The sequence below is a fragment of the Anguilla rostrata genome, chromosome 3 (genome assembly GCF_018555375.3).
Source record: "Anguilla rostrata isolate EN2019 chromosome 3, ASM1855537v3, whole genome shotgun sequence".
In the NCBI taxonomy this organism is placed as follows: Eukaryota; Metazoa; Chordata; class Actinopteri; order Anguilliformes; family Anguillidae; genus Anguilla; species Anguilla rostrata.
Genome location: NC_057935.1, coordinates 42,232,101 through 42,250,041, shown reverse-complemented (window position 1 = coordinate 42,250,041; position 17,941 = coordinate 42,232,101). Strand labels below are relative to the sequence as shown.

The 17,941-nt window shown below is 47.4% G+C and overlaps 1 protein-coding gene across 4 annotated transcripts in view; it reads left to right on the top strand.

Annotated features, from left to right (window-relative positions):
• The window catches only part of LOC135250897 (vang-like protein 1), a 55,657-nt gene that overhangs the window by 20,139 nt on the left and 17,577 nt on the right, over positions 1–17,941 (top strand). For 3 of the 4 annotated variants that reach the window (XM_064327696.1, XM_064327697.1, XM_064327695.1), the window contains exon 3: positions 5,537–5,666. In XM_064327696.1, coding sequence (XP_064183766.1) covers positions 5,537–5,666 — 130 coding nt within the window. Of the gene's footprint in view, positions 1–5,536; positions 5,667–12,979; positions 14,118–17,941 lie in introns of those variants that run through there. The other variant, XM_064327698.1, reaches the window with a different exon arrangement.

Genomic DNA, 17,941 nt, shown 5'->3' with positions numbered 1-17,941 from the left:
AATATTTAATATATATTGATATATTACCTGTTTCTGTTACAGTGACTCCAGAGTATCAGTACTTTTTAATCCACTATCACTCCGTTTGAATATATGGACGTTTTGGGCGATGGGTTAGTTCCAGGTTTTGGGAACGCAGTGTGGTCCCTAGCCGGGAACTAGAGTCATGATTAGAGGGGCAGTGATCTGGCGCCAAAAATCAGAGTGGGGTTCCTCATCTAACAGGTGTACAGAGGAGATTTCTGCTCTGCAACTTGATATGGACGAGTGCCTGCTTTGCAAATAAAGGGCGGTATTGTAATGTTTGAGGGGCCTGTTCCGTAGCGGGGTGTCTGCCGGATGTCGTGCCTGTCCAGGTATGTCGGATACCTGACGGTCCTGAAGGAAAAATTGGTCCGGGCTCTCTCCCCACCCTCCTCCCTGAAGAAGAAAAATAAATAAATAAATTTTAAACCTTGTTTGTGGCTTCAAAAAAAGGATGCACCACAACATGACAAAAGATGAGTGCCAAAACATAGGCTCCGTAGATATTGACCACATATTTTGTCCGGTGGTAAAAAAAAAAAATTTATGTTTAGTGTCCCTCCTGAAAATATTCCACAGTTTGCATTCAGTAAGAGCATGGAAAAGGCCTTATGAAGTCTTACAGTGGCTTACGGCCCTTGTGTCCAGAGCAAGTGTATTAGGGCGTTTGCCAGCATTGTACTTGTTTTAAAAAAAAAATATATCTTCATTAATAATCTACATTTATGCCGTTTCCTTCACGAGGAGCCGGGCGTTTGTGTTTATAACTGTGTTCACAGAGATGGAAGGGGGTGTTGACTGTAAGTCTGCTGCAGTGAACTTGCAGACGTGTCTCTGAGTGACGCTAAGTGTTCGCTCTCTGCCCTCTGCAATCACAGGTGTGATGCCGCGCTGCGTGTTTTCTGCCTCGCGCTCCACTTACGGTGTAATTTGGTTCTGACGGCACCCCCCCCCGGTCTCCACGGCCCATTTGCGCGCTGTGTGAAGGAAGGTGCGAGCGCTCGGAGATATCAGAGAAAAGAGTGTGTGTGTGTGTGTGTGCGTGCGTTTGTGTGTGTGTGCGTAAGAGAGAGAGAGTGCATAGAGAGCTTTGACAAGAGTAGTATTGCACACTCAATCTGTCTGACTCAAAGGGGTGTGCTTAAAACCTCATGCACTGCGAACCTGGTTCAATTCTGAAGCTCTTAGCCTTAGTGTTTGCTATTTTTTTGTTTTAAATAATCCCCCATCTCTCCTTTTCCTCCCCAAATTCCCAACTGTCATCACTGTGCCACCACTACCCTGCCACTCACCCCCCCCAACCCCCCCACACCAAAAGCATTGCAGCGAAAGTGCTGTTAGCACCAATCAGACGAGAGCTGTATCTCTCAGTGACAATGGATGAAAGTGTCTCACGATGGGCTACATGGCCTGTTCTCCTCATTATGTATTCTTATGTTGTTCTGATAACATTCTAAACACTACTCCACATAGCATTCTAAACACGACTCCACACAGCATTCTAAACTCTACACCGCACAGTATTCTAAACGTTACTCCACACAGTATTCTAAGCACTATTCCATATAGTATTCTAAATGCTACTTCACACAGTATTCTAAAAACTATTCCACACAGTATTCTACACAATCTTCCGCACAGCATTTTAACTAATACTCCACACAGTTTCCTCAACACTACTCCGCACAGTATTCTGAACACGACTCCGCTTTATAACTGCTGCTCCGCACCGCTACCGCTCTACTTGATATCATAACCACTCTTCCACTGTTTCATAACCACCCTTTCACTCTGCATCATGATCATTTTCCTACTGTGTCATAACCACTGCTCCTCTCTCTTTCATTTTAAGAGATGAGTGTGCATAGCCGAGCATCACCGAGGACCTTGGGGGATGTGTTCTGAACGGCGACCCTAATCGCAAGGCCCTCATATATATCCAGTTACCACTGGCTAATTGTGCAGTCTACGATCATCATTATTTCAATTATCATAACTAAAATAACTTCAGTCAGGGTAATGACACTCATAATTTATTCAGAGCTCTTGCTCATATATTACATTAACTCCACTTGTGTGGTTTTCACCATGTTGCTGATATGTAGCTGACATTAGTTTGACTGATGCTCTGAGTGCCTAGCATCCCTTCCTAATTATGTTGCTCATGCAAGCAAGAGAAGGCTCAGTTCTTTCAGGCCTAGATATATTTGGCTTAGATCAGTTCTTTCATGTCTGTGTATATCCAACCATGGTCATGTCTTGGCTTCAGGCATCTTACAATCCCCATGTTTCATGTTGTTGTTGGCCTCCACCAATCAGACTGCAGCGTGGGTGTAGCCCTGTTTGTCTGTTTAGTCTTCGGATTGTGGACTGCGTTTGTGTTAATCTTGGACTTGCTGTTATTCTTACCAGATCAGCTCCATGATGTCATGGTTGTGAGTGGTCTTATTGTGTCTGCTGGTCACATGACAACTCTGGAGAACGTCTGTTTCACCCTTATTCCCAGCCATCCTGAAGCAAGCTTTGCCTTTTCCGGTGTGAGTGGTACTGTAATTTAACAGTCGTTAGCCAGCATTTAGTTGCCTTTACTCTCTCAAAGGGGAAAGGGCAGCAAAACTACCTTTTTGGAAGTAGTCAGTTGGCAACCTTTCTTGGGTTTTTACATAACCACTCTCCAGTTAGGTGGGACATAAACCTGTAAATGCACATGGTTCTGTGCTTCCCCTGTTTTCATCAAATAAGGCCATTGAATTGAAAAACCTGCCCTTGAGCATGATTTTTCCCTTTGATCTTATTTTAATTGGATACTGGTTTGGCTCATTACATTTGCTTTATCTGTGTTATCTGAGGTGCAGGCAGGTATTCTCATTCAGTTACTATGTGTCTAGTTTATGCGTGCTTTCCTGCAGTAAATTAAGTGATCTGTCAAACAAGCAGTCAGTCATTCAGGCAGGCAAGCAACTAGCAACTGGAAATTTCCAAAGAGAGGATTACTAATCTGCGAACCAATGGAATTGATTTTCTTAAGTCCTTAAGGATACGCAGTTTTATTTCTTTAGGGCAGATGTGTTGGTTTGACAGGAAGTGACTTTGGAGGACAGATCATTGTCAGGACATTCCCAATGCCTGATTGGCTCTGAGGATAGATGAACAGTCGGAGAGTTTGGGAGTGCGAAAACCAGACTGCTCGCACGCAGATGAACGGGGGAGGGGAGCGCGTGCTCACACACAGGGGAGGGGCGTACCCCAGGGGCCAGCCTGGGATGCCCCCCTGCCTGGGGGAGGGCCCGTCGGGCCCAGCTGTTACCCTGCAGCGGCTAGCGCCCGTCTCGAGTGGTGTTCTGCGGAGATATCTGCGGAGGCCTGCGCAATTTCATCCGCCACGTCCGCGTCAGACTTCCCCCTCGCTGCCAACACCCTCGCCGGAGCCCCCTCCCCGCCTCCGCCACAACAGAAAGGGAAACCTTCTGAAGCTCCTCGGCGGTTACGCTCTCCGCCGTGATTGGCGAATCCCTGGCGTGCGCGCGTGAGATTTGTGGAGCGCTGCGGAGAGAGAACCTGGCGGCGCGTTAGTCGCAGGCCTTGCGAACGTGTGAACGTTCGTATTCATTGGGGTCGTCAGGTAAATCTTGTTTTTCTGTGGAGTTCTTTCGTTTCCCACTGAAACCCGCGCGTACAAAAAAATGAAGCATCGAGCATTTTCTTTTTATTGTCCGTAACTTGTAAGGCTCTCTTCTTTACCAGCTCACAATGCTGGTGAAGGGCGTGGTTCTGGGTGAGACGGTGGTGTAGTCCTTAGGGAAGCCGATTGTCAAACCCATATTCCAATCCACCCATATGCGGAGGGGGGTTTGATTTCTCGCAGTGATACCTTCTATAGTGTTACCCTTTCTATGCCTGTATCCCTCTCTGCTTATTCCCCCCTGAATAAAAAGGGTGTGGTTGCTTGGTCTAAGTAGAGGAATAGTCAGCAGTCCAAGGCTGGGGGCTGTTGGAAAAGAAGAAGGGGAAAAAAGCGCACACCATATCTCATAGGTCACTCTCTGACCGATCATCCAATGAGAGAGCAGAGATTTGTGGCTATCCCGTCTCATGGCTCGCAGGTCACTTTCAGGCCAATCATCCAATGACCGATTTGTGGCCTCCCATTCCAGTTCTGCACAGAGGCTTAGCATGGGTACCATGGAGACAAACTTACAATGTGTGTACTGCATGGAATACATGCATATATGGAGTTATTCTCTCAACAAAAATATAATTTGTTAGTCTTGAAATTGCATTATGTCTTTACAACAGAGTGTTAATGAGTGGGTGACAAAGTGAGTGTGGGGGGAGGGTGGGTGGGGGTGGTTAAAAAACATTATCTACCTTCTGTATTGAATATAAAGAACGCGGTTCCCAGTCGTGAAATGACTCTGTTCGAAAGAAAAGGGATTTTCTTACTCCCTGTCTTTACTGAAAGAGGATCATTTAACCCATGAAAAATGCCTATTGTAGATTTAGCATTCTTTTGCTCAAGGTTTTTTTTTTGTTTTGTGAGAAGACTCAAAATAAACCACTCCTCTCCATCAGCAGTGTTTCTGAACGGACAGGCCCGGAGCGTGACCGCCATGCCGGGCGATGAATACCTTCAGGGCACGGCGATAGTGATGGGGGGGGCGATGGCTTTGCGTGGGCTCTGACCGTAAAGGCGCCAGATTAGCCGCGGAGGAGGCTCTCTGCTCTGATTGTTTCGGGGCCCGTAATAGAAGCGTAATGGGCAGGAGAGCGCTGATGAAATCCCCCGTAAGGCTGGATGGGATTAGGCTCCTGCGCTGGAGGCGCGGGTCAGAGCCGGCCGGGCAGCCCTGTGAAAGTGGCTCGCCTGGGGGGAGGAGGTTATCGGTGGGGGAATGGAGGAGCCAGTGGGGGAATCTGTGAATCTGCACTGCTCCAGCAATCTTGACCTGGCCCCATTGACATGAGGTTTAAACGGGTCTGTGTGGAGACTTGGAAAATGTAATGCTGGGGAATAGGGGCAGCCAGAGTGACTGTGTCTGGAGCAGGCTTACCGGCAACAGGATTTTCAGCTTTGTGTGTGTGTGTGTGTGCGTGTGCGTGTGTGTGTGTGTTTGTGTGTGCGCATCCATGTATGTGTGTGTATGTTTGCATGTGCATGCGCGTGTGGATATGTATACATTGTTTGTTGTTTGTGCAGTGCTAAGCTCTGCGAGCCGCTTGCTGTGGGGAAAATTAAAAAGAGGAAACAACAGAGCATAAAGACCCCGGAGGGATTAGGGTCGCAGAGACTGCTGGGGATAATTTGGTCTGTCCGGTGTGTTCCAGCTGGTTCTCTCCGCATTCCCAGGGATACACAGAGCTTTGCTCCAAAGGGCGATACTGCTCGCGAGAATGATGACGACGATGATGATGATGATGATGATGCTGCCGGTCTCATCCTCTGCTGCGCTCTGAGCGCTGCCATGGCGGCCAGGCCGACCTCACCCCCCCTGTGCACGTGCGTGTGTTTCAGGGAGCGCAGCCGCGACCGCCACAAGTCGCGCAGCAAGGAGAGCAGCCGCTCGGAGAAGTCCGTCACCATCAACGCCCCGCCCGCCGAGCCGCTGCTGGGAGACCAGTCCGCGCCTCGAGAGGAGGTCCAGGTGGGTCCCCCGAAATGCCGCCGCGCTTCCTCCCCCGCCCCCTTACCTTCTCCCCCTCCAGTCCCCTGTGCAACCCAACATCTCCTCTGCCCTAAAACCGAAAAAATTCCTCTCAGCAGCTTAAAAAAACAGTGGAGGTCCAAAATCCCGCCACAGGATTGGTTATTCCTCAACCTCATCTGCAGTCGGATTTACAGCTATTTGACAATATAAATATATAATTACACAGCAAAATAAAAATACGTTTGGGGTAATGCGTGTGGATTTGCAGTGAACAGCGGGGTGCTGTCAATGGGTCCATTTATCATCCAGCTGTCTGTCTGTCTGTCTGATGTGTTTGGAGTGAGTCTCACTGTGGCCAGAATAATGCTGTTTTTGGAGATGGGAAGGTTTGGAGATGTGGGATTAGGCTCTGGAACTGGTGATTTCATGGGGTGGGGTTTCAGGATGAGGTTTGAGGTTGTGTTGGCCTCGTGCCTTTCCTGTACCTCAGTACTTGGTAAAGGTCCATGCTCAGAGTGGGAGGCAGAGACAAGTATAAACCAGAATCTGCTTCCCTGTGTCACACACTGGCACACAGCTTGTTTGGGGTCCTTAGCTCCTTAGCTCTGTGTCCACCCCATTCAGGGACTTCCTGAAGAGCCAGCTCGTAATCCAGATCCAGACAGTTTGAAGACGCTGCTGACACAGCAGTTAATACTTAAAAAATTAAATTAAATAATGTTTATATAATGTTTTATTCATTTTATGATTTTCTTCTTGGCCATTTTGTTTAATCTCATATTTTGCTTTCTACTTTTTTTACGCTGGCAAATGAAATCGTGCAGACGTCTGTGGATATCTCCGCAGAACACAGCTGGAGACAGGTGTATTTCACATTTGATTTGACGTTGTCCTGTTTTGCCATTGAGGGTGTTCAGTATTACTTTTCTTTCATATTGTATTGACATATGTCAGCCTAATAACATATTTTGAATTCATCTGAGTAATGGGCAGAGAGAGAATAGAAGGGAGGGAGAGAGGAGAGGAAGGAGAAGAGAGGAAGGAAGGAAGGAAGGGAGGGGAGAGGAGAGGGAAAGTCGGGGGGCAGAGAGACATAATGAGATGTGAAGTATGCACCTGCATGCAGTCACATGACCACCTGCATGCAATCAAATTCAGCGCTCTCATAGGGCTGGTCCCAGGAGTAGCCAATGATCCCTTTATCCACCTGAGAGTGAAACGAGCAGCTTTTGGTTCGCGGTTTCAACGCGGCGCTTAAGCTCGGGCTGACGGGGCCGTCTGCAGAGGCATGCTGGGATACCAGGCCTGACTGCGGAGCTCTGCTTCCCCCTCTCTCACTCGGCGGCCGTTCATTCTTTTGAGCCGCGGCGGGCGAAGAATAGCGCCAGATTGGCTTCGCTCTCGATCGCACGGCCAAGTCCAGGCAGGAGGTACTGTTTCCAGGTTTCCTGGGCGAATGCTTTGCACTTGCTGTAAATGTCCCCTGGAATGGCGGTAACTCGGTGATTGAGCGCGAGCGTGTAATGATGATGGTTTCGGCCGAAGCCTCCCAGGTGATGGAGACCGGCTGACGTCAGAGCGGGCCTCGTCATGTGCAGGTGATCTCTGCCCACATCGCCGTGGTTACAGATTCCGCAGGCCCGAGACTGGCGCGGCTCTGCAGGCTAGCGTGTCCCCTCCTGTGCGCACGCCGCTGTTTGAAGTGATCATGAATATTCAGATTGGGGGAGGGGCTACGGGCAGTCTCTCCGATTTCAAACCCCTGTGTGGTTTCTGGAATTAATTTTTGTTTTTGATCCCAGCCCCTCTGCTATTGAGGTTCTCTTCCCATGTGAAAATCTGTGGCTGTGTTCAGGCTCTTCAACACCACTTTCGAGGTGTTAAATTCTCACCTTCATAAAATGGTAAGTGACCGAGCGTGATGCGAAACCCGGAACGCGTAATTCAGAATCTGGAATCTGGAGTTCATAGCAATTCCTGAACATCTTTGTCATGCCAGAGTAAAAGCTATTAGCTCCCTAATCCTGGCAAAAAATCATCATCATTATTAGTATTATCATCATCATAATCATTGCCACCATTGTTGTTGTTGTTGCTGCTGCTGTTGATGTTGTTGTTGCTCTTGTTGCTGCTGCTGCTGCTGTTGTTGTTACCTTTTTACATCTGAGTTGTGATGCTGGTCCTTACTTGTATTTTTCTCATGACTGTGCTCTTATAAGGTAAAAATTCGGTATACACAAATGGAAGTTCTGCACTCAGTAACGCTTATTTGATGATATTTGTTACTCAGACCCTGTTTTACTTTATAGCGCAAATGAAAACTACATTTTACCTGTGTAACAAAATATTTAAACTTTATTATATAGCAGAGAGAAAGAGACTGGAGAGCAATTGAGTCTCCATAGCCTGGGTTTTCAACTGGAGGTTCACGAACATACTGCTGTAGGAGGTCCACGACTGCACTCTTCTTAACTTATGACAGGGGTCCCCTGGGTGCCTTTGAGCCTGGGTGGGGGGTCCTTGGATCAGAAAAGGTTGAAAACCCCTCTATAGCTTTGCATGTGGGTTCAGCTGGTAATTGACTCATTAATATTTTTAATAATTCATAAATAAAAGAGGTCAGATGCGCAGTACATTTTCACTACATTTACAGCATCAGCGGTGCACTAAATGCAATGTTTCTCCAGCACATTAATGATGTGTCATAATATTGACCCATCATTTTGGCCATAAAGCATTGGATCGATGCCAATATCTTCGTTTTAAGCTATTGTGGGCCAATACCAATATGGCCCCAATATTAGCATGCATCTCTCGTAAAAAGTCATCAAGCTGCACTGCACTTGCCCTTAAACCAGGTGGAGCACATTAAGTGGGCGTGGCGGATGTGCAGGAGGTGGTTTTGGAAATGGGACTCAGAAACCTTTTGAATGGCTTCTGCGTTCACATAACAGTTTGATGCTGTAGAGTTTAGAGTTTGGTGCATAAAGGTTTACTAAGGAACAGCTCATTCACTGGAGGCTGTGTGCCAAGCCATTTGGATCTTTTAACCACATCTTTATGGAAATAAATGGTGATGGGTACTGTGTGTGAGTGTGTGTGTGTGCACGCGTTCATTCTTGTGTTTGTGTGTGTGTGGGTTTGTTGCATGTGTGAACATGCATGTGTGTGGAGGTGAGTGTTTTCTGGTGTGTTCCTGCACACATGCATCTGTGTGTATGCCTGCTGTATGTTTCTGCGTTTACAATCACATCATGCCATACGGCTGCTGTTGTTACTTCTGTGTTGATGTTCTCCCTAATTGGAGTTATTTCAGTTCATCTGACTAGCATGATTCTCCTGCGTCTCTCAAATACTCTCACACAGCTGTACTGCCCTTCTGCCTCTTCTGTCACACTGCACAAACTACTGAAAATCTGTAATCGCACCTATGACATGGCACACTCAACTATTACAGGGCAATACACACATACCCACAAGTTTAGCACCAGAAGCCCCACTCAACATTGAGAGCTCTGTGGAAACCCAGTATTGTATTTTCAGTGTGGTTGTGGGGGCCTAATTTTAATGTAGCACAAATGGGACAGGGAACTCTGCATGCAAAACGTGCACACACGTCAAAAGCACGCAGCCATGTTATTTGTCCAAGCACCAAGGTTCTGGGTTTAATTCCAGCTCATGTACACAACCTCAGTACATAATTCATGATGCTGTTCAAAGGTGGCATAAGCTGAAATATGTTAGCAATGCTTATTCTTGACCCTTGTTTTCTGCTCAGTACGACTTCAGAATTTACTAGCTGTAAATGCTTGGAGATCTATTCATCAACTCTATTTAACTCTGGTTGCTGTTGTATATTTCATGGCTCTGTGGTGTTGGCTGTTGTATATCCAATCTTCAATACAGAGGTTCAGAGACCAGCACGTGCATGTTTTTTTTCACTTGTGGAAGGAAGCCATGAAACGCAAATGCAAAGAGATTAATGTCTTTGTAGATGCTTGTTTGTATTTTTATCTTGCTACTTCAAGTGGTATTTCACTTTTTTTTTTAATTTAAAAATATCTTTAAAAAAAAAAAAACCTTTAAATACATGAATAATTTTGAAATATTACTTATGTTTAATGTCTGTTTTCAACTGGCACCAATAGTTTTTATGTGCAATAAAGGCTTTTTGATACTGACCCAAGATTCTGCTAGACAGTTTCTGTCTGCCAGCTTTACAGCGGCGGGGTATCTCAACATTGTGGTTTAAGCAACAAAATGTGTTTCAGGTTATTCCAAAAAGTATTGTCTACAGCTACATTATGTTTCCAAGGGTTGTGCGAATGAACAGATTGATATCACAGCGTTTATTCAGAATTATTACATAAATACCGGTTTATATATTGCGCTGGTACTTCCTTCCTTCCCAGTTTTCAAGCAGTGTGAGCTCTTCACACCCAAGGATCCCTGTAGAAATGCTGACACTGGAAGCAGCACCATGGCTTCCTTGAGCGCAGTTGTCTCAAGTGTCTTGTGCTACAGGAAATTCTTCTTACCCAAAAATATGATTAAATATAATTTTTTAAGAATGATCCAGTAATACATACACAAACAACCTCTGCGGGCACAATATCACTGTGAAAGTTGCATTGAACTTTCTTGCTTTGAACCATGAGCCAATGCTTAAATTATTATCATTATTATGATTATTGGCAGTAGTCCTAAAAATAATGACTACAGCACTTTGCTGCTGAGTAATTTTACCTTTAGAATGGAGCTTGTTTTTGTGTAATTATATCTGTAATTAGTGTAACATAATCTGCAATTATAGTAGATGACCTAAGCACTTTTCGAAATGCACTTGAACAGCAGGATTCCTGAGGAATTTACACTCATGAGTACAATGTCCTTTAAAATGGCGGGAAAGAGGATATTTATAAGCCCAGCACTGGACACACCATGTGAAATTAGCGCAGAATGTGCTGGCAGCAGGGCTAATGTGTCAACCTGAAGGAAGCTGGAGATCACAGTTCATGTGCAGTTCATTTATGTGAAAAATTGTTCAGCTAGGCGGTAGTGTGCATTGCATCCTGGGAACCAATTTATTCACTCTTTGTCACACCATTTTAATCTGCGAGCACAGTCTCTTCATTACACCACTTGGATATTGAAATCTAATATGTCGGTGCAATGTTGTATAGTGTCGTTAGAGTATAGGCAACTACGGTGTAGTATTGCTCAGGCTGTTATTGGAATGTAGGTCATCGTTTCAATTTTCTTGTTTGCTTGAAGTTTCTTCCGTCAACCTTGCAGTAAGAATAGTTTGTCCCCCTTCAGTTTTTAAGCCACTGGATACCAGCCCCTCCTGAATCAGGCCCCCCCTACCCTCTAAAGAGGACCCACAGCACTAGAAGCAGAAGTTTAACACGGGTGCAGCTCTGTGGGTTCTGACGCAGTGAGGTGAGGTGGGACAGGCCTGCCTTGTTGCCTCGATTCAGCTTGTGTCCCAGTCGAAGCCCATTGGCTAAGCCAATCACAATTTTCCAAGCTGGCCTGTTTTTTTCTCCATTCTCGGCTGTCTGTCACAGAGCAGCACAAGTGTGGCTGTGAGAGCAGCTCGTGGGGAACAGCAGGTCAGCAAACCGCCAATCACTCATGAAATGGCGCTTATCCAGGCCGCCACAGGATGACACACGGGAGCCGGCTTTGAGCACCGCTAGCGTCAGCGGCTAATCAGCACTATACAATATGGCATAAAGGGCTTCCTCCCTGAACTGAAACCCAGTGTGAAAGGGAGCAATCTTTTCCTTTTTCTGATTTTTTGATTCGATTTTTTAAAGTTATTTTATTAAATTTTTTGTATATCTATTCCTGAATGCCATTCTCAATGCTTGAATTTGCATTCTGTATAAATTTGTGTGTAATTTTGTTTCTGTATTTTTTCTAATTCATCTGTAAGGACCAATTAAATCTGGAATTTAATCGTCTTGGTTTGAGTCCTGTCATGCCCCCCCTACCCCTCGGTCATAATTGGTTAATGACACAGGTCCCAGCCAAAACCTCTAATGTGTCATCTTTATGGCCCCTCCTCCAATCATGTTGACAGCCTTTTACTGGCTGATCCTCTCTATAGGGCCCAGTCCTGCAGCCATGTTGATGGCCTTTTACTGGCTGATCCTCTCTATAGGGCCCAGTCCTGCAGCCATGTTGAGAGTCTTTTACTGGCTGATCCTCTCTCTAGGGCCCATCCTGCAGCCATGTTGAGAGTCTTTTACTGGCTGATCCTCTCTATAGGGCCCATCCTACAGCCATGTTGACGGTCTTTTACTGGCTGATCCTCTCTATAGGGCTCATCCTGCAGCCATGTTGATGGCCTTTTACTGGCTGATCATTTCTATAGGGCCCATCCTGCAGCCATGTTGACAGCCTTTTACTGGCTGATCCTCTCTATAGGGCCCAGTCCTGCAGTCATGTTGAGAGCCTTTTACAGGCTGATCCTCTCTATAGGGCCCATCCTGTAGCCATGTTGAGAGCCTTTTACTGGCTGATCCTCTCTATAGGGCCCAGTCCTGCAGCCATGTTGAGAGCCTTTTACTGGCTGATCCTCTCTATAGGGCTCATCCTGCAGCCATGTTGATGGCCTTTTACTGGCTGATCCTCTCTCTAGGGCCCATCCTGCAGCCATGTTGACAGCCTTTTACTGGCTGATCCTTTCTATAGGGCCCATCCTGCAGCTATGTTGATGGCCTTTTACTGGCTGATCCTCTCTATAGGGCCCATCCTGCAGCCATGTTGATGGCCTTTTACTGGCTGATCCTCTCTATAGGGCCCATCCTGCAGCCATGTTGATGGCCTTTTACTGGCTGATCCTCTCTATAGGGCCCATCCTGCAGCCATGTTGATGGCCTTTTACTGGCTGATCCTCTCTATAGGGCCCATCCTGCAGCCATGTTGATGGCCTTTTACTGGCTGATCCTTTCTATAGGGCCCATCCTGCAGCCATGTTGATGGCCTTTTACTGGCTGATCCTCTCTATAGGGCCCATCCTGCAGCCATGTTGACAGCCTTTTACTGGCTGATCCTCTCTATAGGGCCCATCCTGCAGCCATGTTGATGGCCTTTTACTGGCTGATCCTCTCTATAGGGCCCATCCTGCAGCCATGTTGATGGCCTTTTACTGGCTGATCCTCTCTATAGGGCCCATCCTGCAGCCATGTTGACAGCCTTTTACTGGCTGATCCTTTCTATAGGGCCCAGTCCTGCAGCCATGTTGAGAGCCTTTTACTGGCTGATCCTCTCTATAGGGCCCAGTCCTGCAGTCATGTTGACAGCCTTTTACTGGCTGATCCTCTCTATAGGGCCAGTCCTGCAGCCATGTTGAGAGCCTTTGCCATCTGACCCAAACACCACCCCTTCAGTTACACAATAGAGTTTATTCTTATACACTGCTTTCACCATTAAATATAGATCATTGTACAGCTAGATATTCACTGAATCTATGCTGTTATTCAGTAAGTAACTTGGGTTCGAGCTGGACCCTGCTGGGATTCTAACCTACATGCTTGTGTTTTGATGGAGTGTGGTAATGGTGGAGCTGTCTGGGGGGTGGGGGGCAGACACGGAGAGAGACTGTTGGCTGCTGGCACAGGCTCCATAGGCAGGAGTCTCTGGTGTTCTCCAGAGGATCCAGGGCCAGCCAATCAGGGCCTGCTTTGCTGAGGCATCGCCCTGTGACTGTGGAGTGAAAGTGGTGCTGAGTAAGATGAGATGAAAGGAAAGCGGTAATGTGCGAGGCAGGTCAGGCTAAGAGAAAGAGGCGGCCTGGGGCATGTTCAGGAGATGACAGGAGCGATGGATGGAGAGGGGAACATCTGCTCGGGGCACCGACGAGCAAGCAGCGAGCGTGCGCCCAACTGCCCTTAATTGGCTTATCTCTCTCTCTCTCTCTCTCTCTCTCTGTCACTGTCACTGTTGCTCGCTTGCTCTCTCTCTCTCTCCCTCTCTCTCTCTCTCTTTCAAAGGGACACATCTGTTTGTTGAATAGAAGCCCCCCCCCCCCCCCCTCCCCCTCCACTGGCTCCATAGCTCAGCCATCCTGTCCCATGTGACCACAGCTCTCAGCATCTCTGCACTTTTATCAGTCCTTTACTGTACTGTAATAACAGAATCGCTGTTTTTCCCTCAAAGCCGTGCCTGAATTTCTGCGTGTTTGGCAGGGAGGAAAGGGAGCTGAAGCCAAAGCGCTATTGAGAACATGACACATAGAGAGAAGAGTAAAGAAGGACATGTTTAGCTAGTGGTTTTATTTAGCGTGCTACGACACTCATGGAGCTGCCTGTCCCCGGAGGACCTGGAGAGGGGGTTGTGGAGGACTCGGGAGAGGCGGTTATGGAGGGACCAGGAGAGGGGGCTACGGAGGGACCCGCCCTCTCCGAAACCCCGGTTAATCAGCCTGGCCAGCGGCAGGTAAGCCACGGGAAGGCCGGTCACCTGACGGGAGCGAGCTCCCCCGGCAGCCGCCCGCGTTCGTCCGTTGCGTCTGCGGCGTCAGGCGCCATGTCTCCCCGCTCCCAGGGAACGGCTTCGCTTTCTAAACCGATAAATGCGCTTCTTTTTTAAAAAGAGTCTATCGACCGCTGAGAGAACGTGGGACACCGCTAATGGACTGCCGCTGCCGCCGCCGCCGCCGGCTCTGGTTTCGGAGGAGAGGCGGCGGCGGCGGCGGTTGACAGCGGCCGTATCGAGTGGCAGTGTTTCAGGCGCTTGTCGGTCGGCGCGGGTGGGGGGGGGGAAATTGCTGCGGAATGGCGGTAATGGGGAACATGCTTTGTTCTCGCGGGGGACGCCGAGCGGTTAAAGTGTAGCGGCTGCTCGAGAGCATTCCGCAGCAGCAGCTGTGCGAGAACAGAGCCCTGTTCTCCGCGTAATCGCCAGAGAAACGATGCAAAGTCGGAAATGGCTTTACGGCGTGCTCAGAATCTGTGGATCGTTCCACCACTCAGACCCTCACACATACTGTATCGCACGCACACATGCACACACACACACACACACACACACACACACAAACACGCATGCATGCACACACACATGCGCGCACACACACGCACATGCCCATGCTCTATGTCTGTGGTAAAAACAAACTTTGTTGGTGCTGGATCTATAATTGTGTTCTGTGCTGTAAGTAAATGCGGTGTAGTGAATAATGTTTTATTAGATATGATGTAGTGTAAAATGTACAGTGTAGTCAATTGTGATTTTAGGTTGTGGAGTAGTGTGTAACATTGTATTAGATGTAGTGTATTGTAGGGTGTTGTGCAGAATTAGATGTGGATGTACTGATTAATATGCTGTTGGATAACATGTATGGTATGGTATGGTATGTGCTGTGAGTGTGATCTTCACAGAATCCTGTTCTTTAGCACATAGTTAGCCAGTTTGGAGAGGTGAGGTGAACTGGTGCTTCAGTCGGTCCTTCCGGAGAGAGATAGCCAGACGCTTTGAGCTGCCAGAAGCAGGATGGGCCACCGCCCATTTCCGCCCCGAGTTTAGACAGGCGAGAGGACCCTGGCCTGTGCCTCTCTCTCAGCGCTCCTGCCCCCCCCCCTCCTCTCCTGCCTCCCATATTGCCAGTCCCCGGAGTCTACAGAGAGCATCTGTTAGCCCTTAGAGCGAGATGGGCTGTCTGGACTCCTCCGCTCGTGCGCAAACAAACAAACAAAGTGGCAGACGAGCAAGCAAACAAACGTACAACAAAGAAGCAAACAAAGAAGACAGCAAGACCCCCCCCCCCCAAGCAAAATGACAGGACGTTCACTCCTCCTGTCTGCGCTGCCACTTGGATTAAGCAAACCAGCACTGGAAAATGGCAGGAGCGGATAATGATGCTGATAATCACTTTTGTCTTGTTGATTGATGTGTGATCTCAGATGACAGGCACGTGTCCGGCACTTTCTAATTAAATAGACTGCTTTCTTACACCCGCTCATCCTCTATCTCTCTTTACAGGCGCACTCACACATTTTAATATCCACACGCATACTGTACTCACGAAAGCTCTCTCTCACACACGCATGCACGCGCTTGCACGCGTGGACACACACACTCATATCTCCACACACAGTCTTTCATACTCTCTCTCCCTTGTGAGGGGATTGTGGGGAGATTGCGGGTTGGTTGTCAGTCGGCTAGAAGGAGGTTTTTTTTTGGGATTTTGTGCTGAGGTTGTGGGGAGGTTGAGCAGGACTGAGGCGTATGAGTCTCCTCACAGTCTGTTCAAATTTCACAGCACCATCCATCCAGCATGAGCCCATTCCCGCAGCTAATGAAATCTACTGATTTCGTGTGTGTGTGTGTGTGTGAGTGTGTGTGTGTATGTGTGTGAGATATACAGTGTATGAGTGATGGAGTGGTTATGTCATGACATTAACCCTTCAGGGAAAAAAAGCACTTCCTGCCATTGAGTGCCTTTGCCTTGTTCTAAAAGCCATTTATAGGATACAATGGCAGCTGGTTTGACAATTCATTTATCCTCACTCTATAACCTGTGTCCTACCGCCCTACCCAGAAGTTTGTCCTTTTAGTCTTCCATTTTCTTTTAGGGTGTTCAAAGTAGGATGGTTTTAAGGGGCTGTATGAAGTTGGCTCACTCAATTAGAAAAACTATGACTGCATATAATTGACATGTGATTACATTTGATTAAAATTTGACCTGTCTTTGTGATTGGTCACTTCTACAGTCTTAACTGAGAATATGGGGGTCTGGTCTTCCTCATTCTAATTGGTGCAGCAAAGCAGAGCTTTTTGTTGACTTTTCTGGTAAATAGCAGATTGTTGGATCCTCGGTGAGTAAGACATGAGTGTCAATGTTGCATTGTGGGATATTGGAGTCAAAGAGGGAAGTTAATCTGAGTGCATGGTAAATTGCCGTTGCCTGCAGTCATAGTTTACACTCTGATCTTTTGCCATTCTGCTTGACAGACTGATGTTCATATCTCTAGACGTTAATTAGACCAGACATGTTGAAATCTGCAACTGAGCCTGTGACGTTATAAATCCAAGAGAGATTTTCGTTTTTTCCTTCATTACAGTGTCGATTATACATTCTCCTGGGTCGTGTGCAAAGAGTCTGGCAGTGTGTGGTCTGAGGCTCTGATTAATGTGAAGTTAATCTGTGAGAATGAAGCACTTAAAGTAATTGAAAATGATTGGATGTAAGAGGTTTTAAGGATGTGTGAGCTTGTGCAGCCAATAGATTGCCCTTTCGTTGGCCGCTGTGTGTCTACGGCTGAGCTTTCTTGAAATGATGAATGAAAGCTCATTCTGTCCGGTTTTGGCTGCTAATGTCAGATCAGTCTTCTCCCGTGAGCGTGGTCTGGTTACAGTGGCATGGAGAGTTGGAGTGCTTTAATGAGCCCATTTACTATAAATCCATCCATTTAGCTGCACTTCTCCTTTCCCTCTGCAGCTCCCTCCCTCTCTGTCTCCCTCTGTTCTCCCCCTCCATTCCTATCTCCCTCCTGTTCTCTTTCTTTGACTCTAATTAAGATGACAGGTCCAGAAAAACTCTCTTCCCTTTCTTTCATGTCTTCTCCTGCTCCCTCGTCCTTCTCTCTCGCTTCCTTTCCCTCCCTCCGTCTGTCTTTAATTAGGATTCCTCTCTCAGCTCGACGGTATCACTGTGTATCACTGGGAACCTCTCGTTTCTGAAAGAAGCCCCCCGTTTGCTTGCCAGTGTGTAAATCTCTGTCTGGCTGTGCAGGTAAACAGCACAGGCGCGCGGAAAGCTGGGATTTAGCGTGGTGTGCTTAGCATGACTTGTGTAAAGTGGGTAGAGTGCAAAAATGGGCTTCTACTTCAGGAGTCTGCAAGAGTTTTGAGTGTGGGTACGTATCTGTTGGATTAGAGGTTGTGAGCAGGTGCAGCAGTGTATTTTCTGCATCGGGCTGCTGGGGTGTTTCTGTTGCATGGGAGCAGGGCTATTCAACTCCAGGCACTGCGGGGGACAGTTTCTGCAGATATTTTACCCAAACCGTCTCCTACATCACCTGATTTCACTAATGAGCTTTCCTCCTGAACCAATGAGGTAAAGCAATGTGTCGTGTAGTGCATGGTTGGATCAGATACCTGCGGCCCACAGGACCTGGGGTAGAGTACGTATTGGAGGTATCGAGCAGGCGCAGGTGTTTTGTATTCCAGCCATGAAGGCCCGAGTTCAGCCGTCGAGCGGGACCTTCTGCCGCTCTTGGCGTTCGTGTTCTGAATGTAACGGAAGTGGAAGAGGGTGGAGC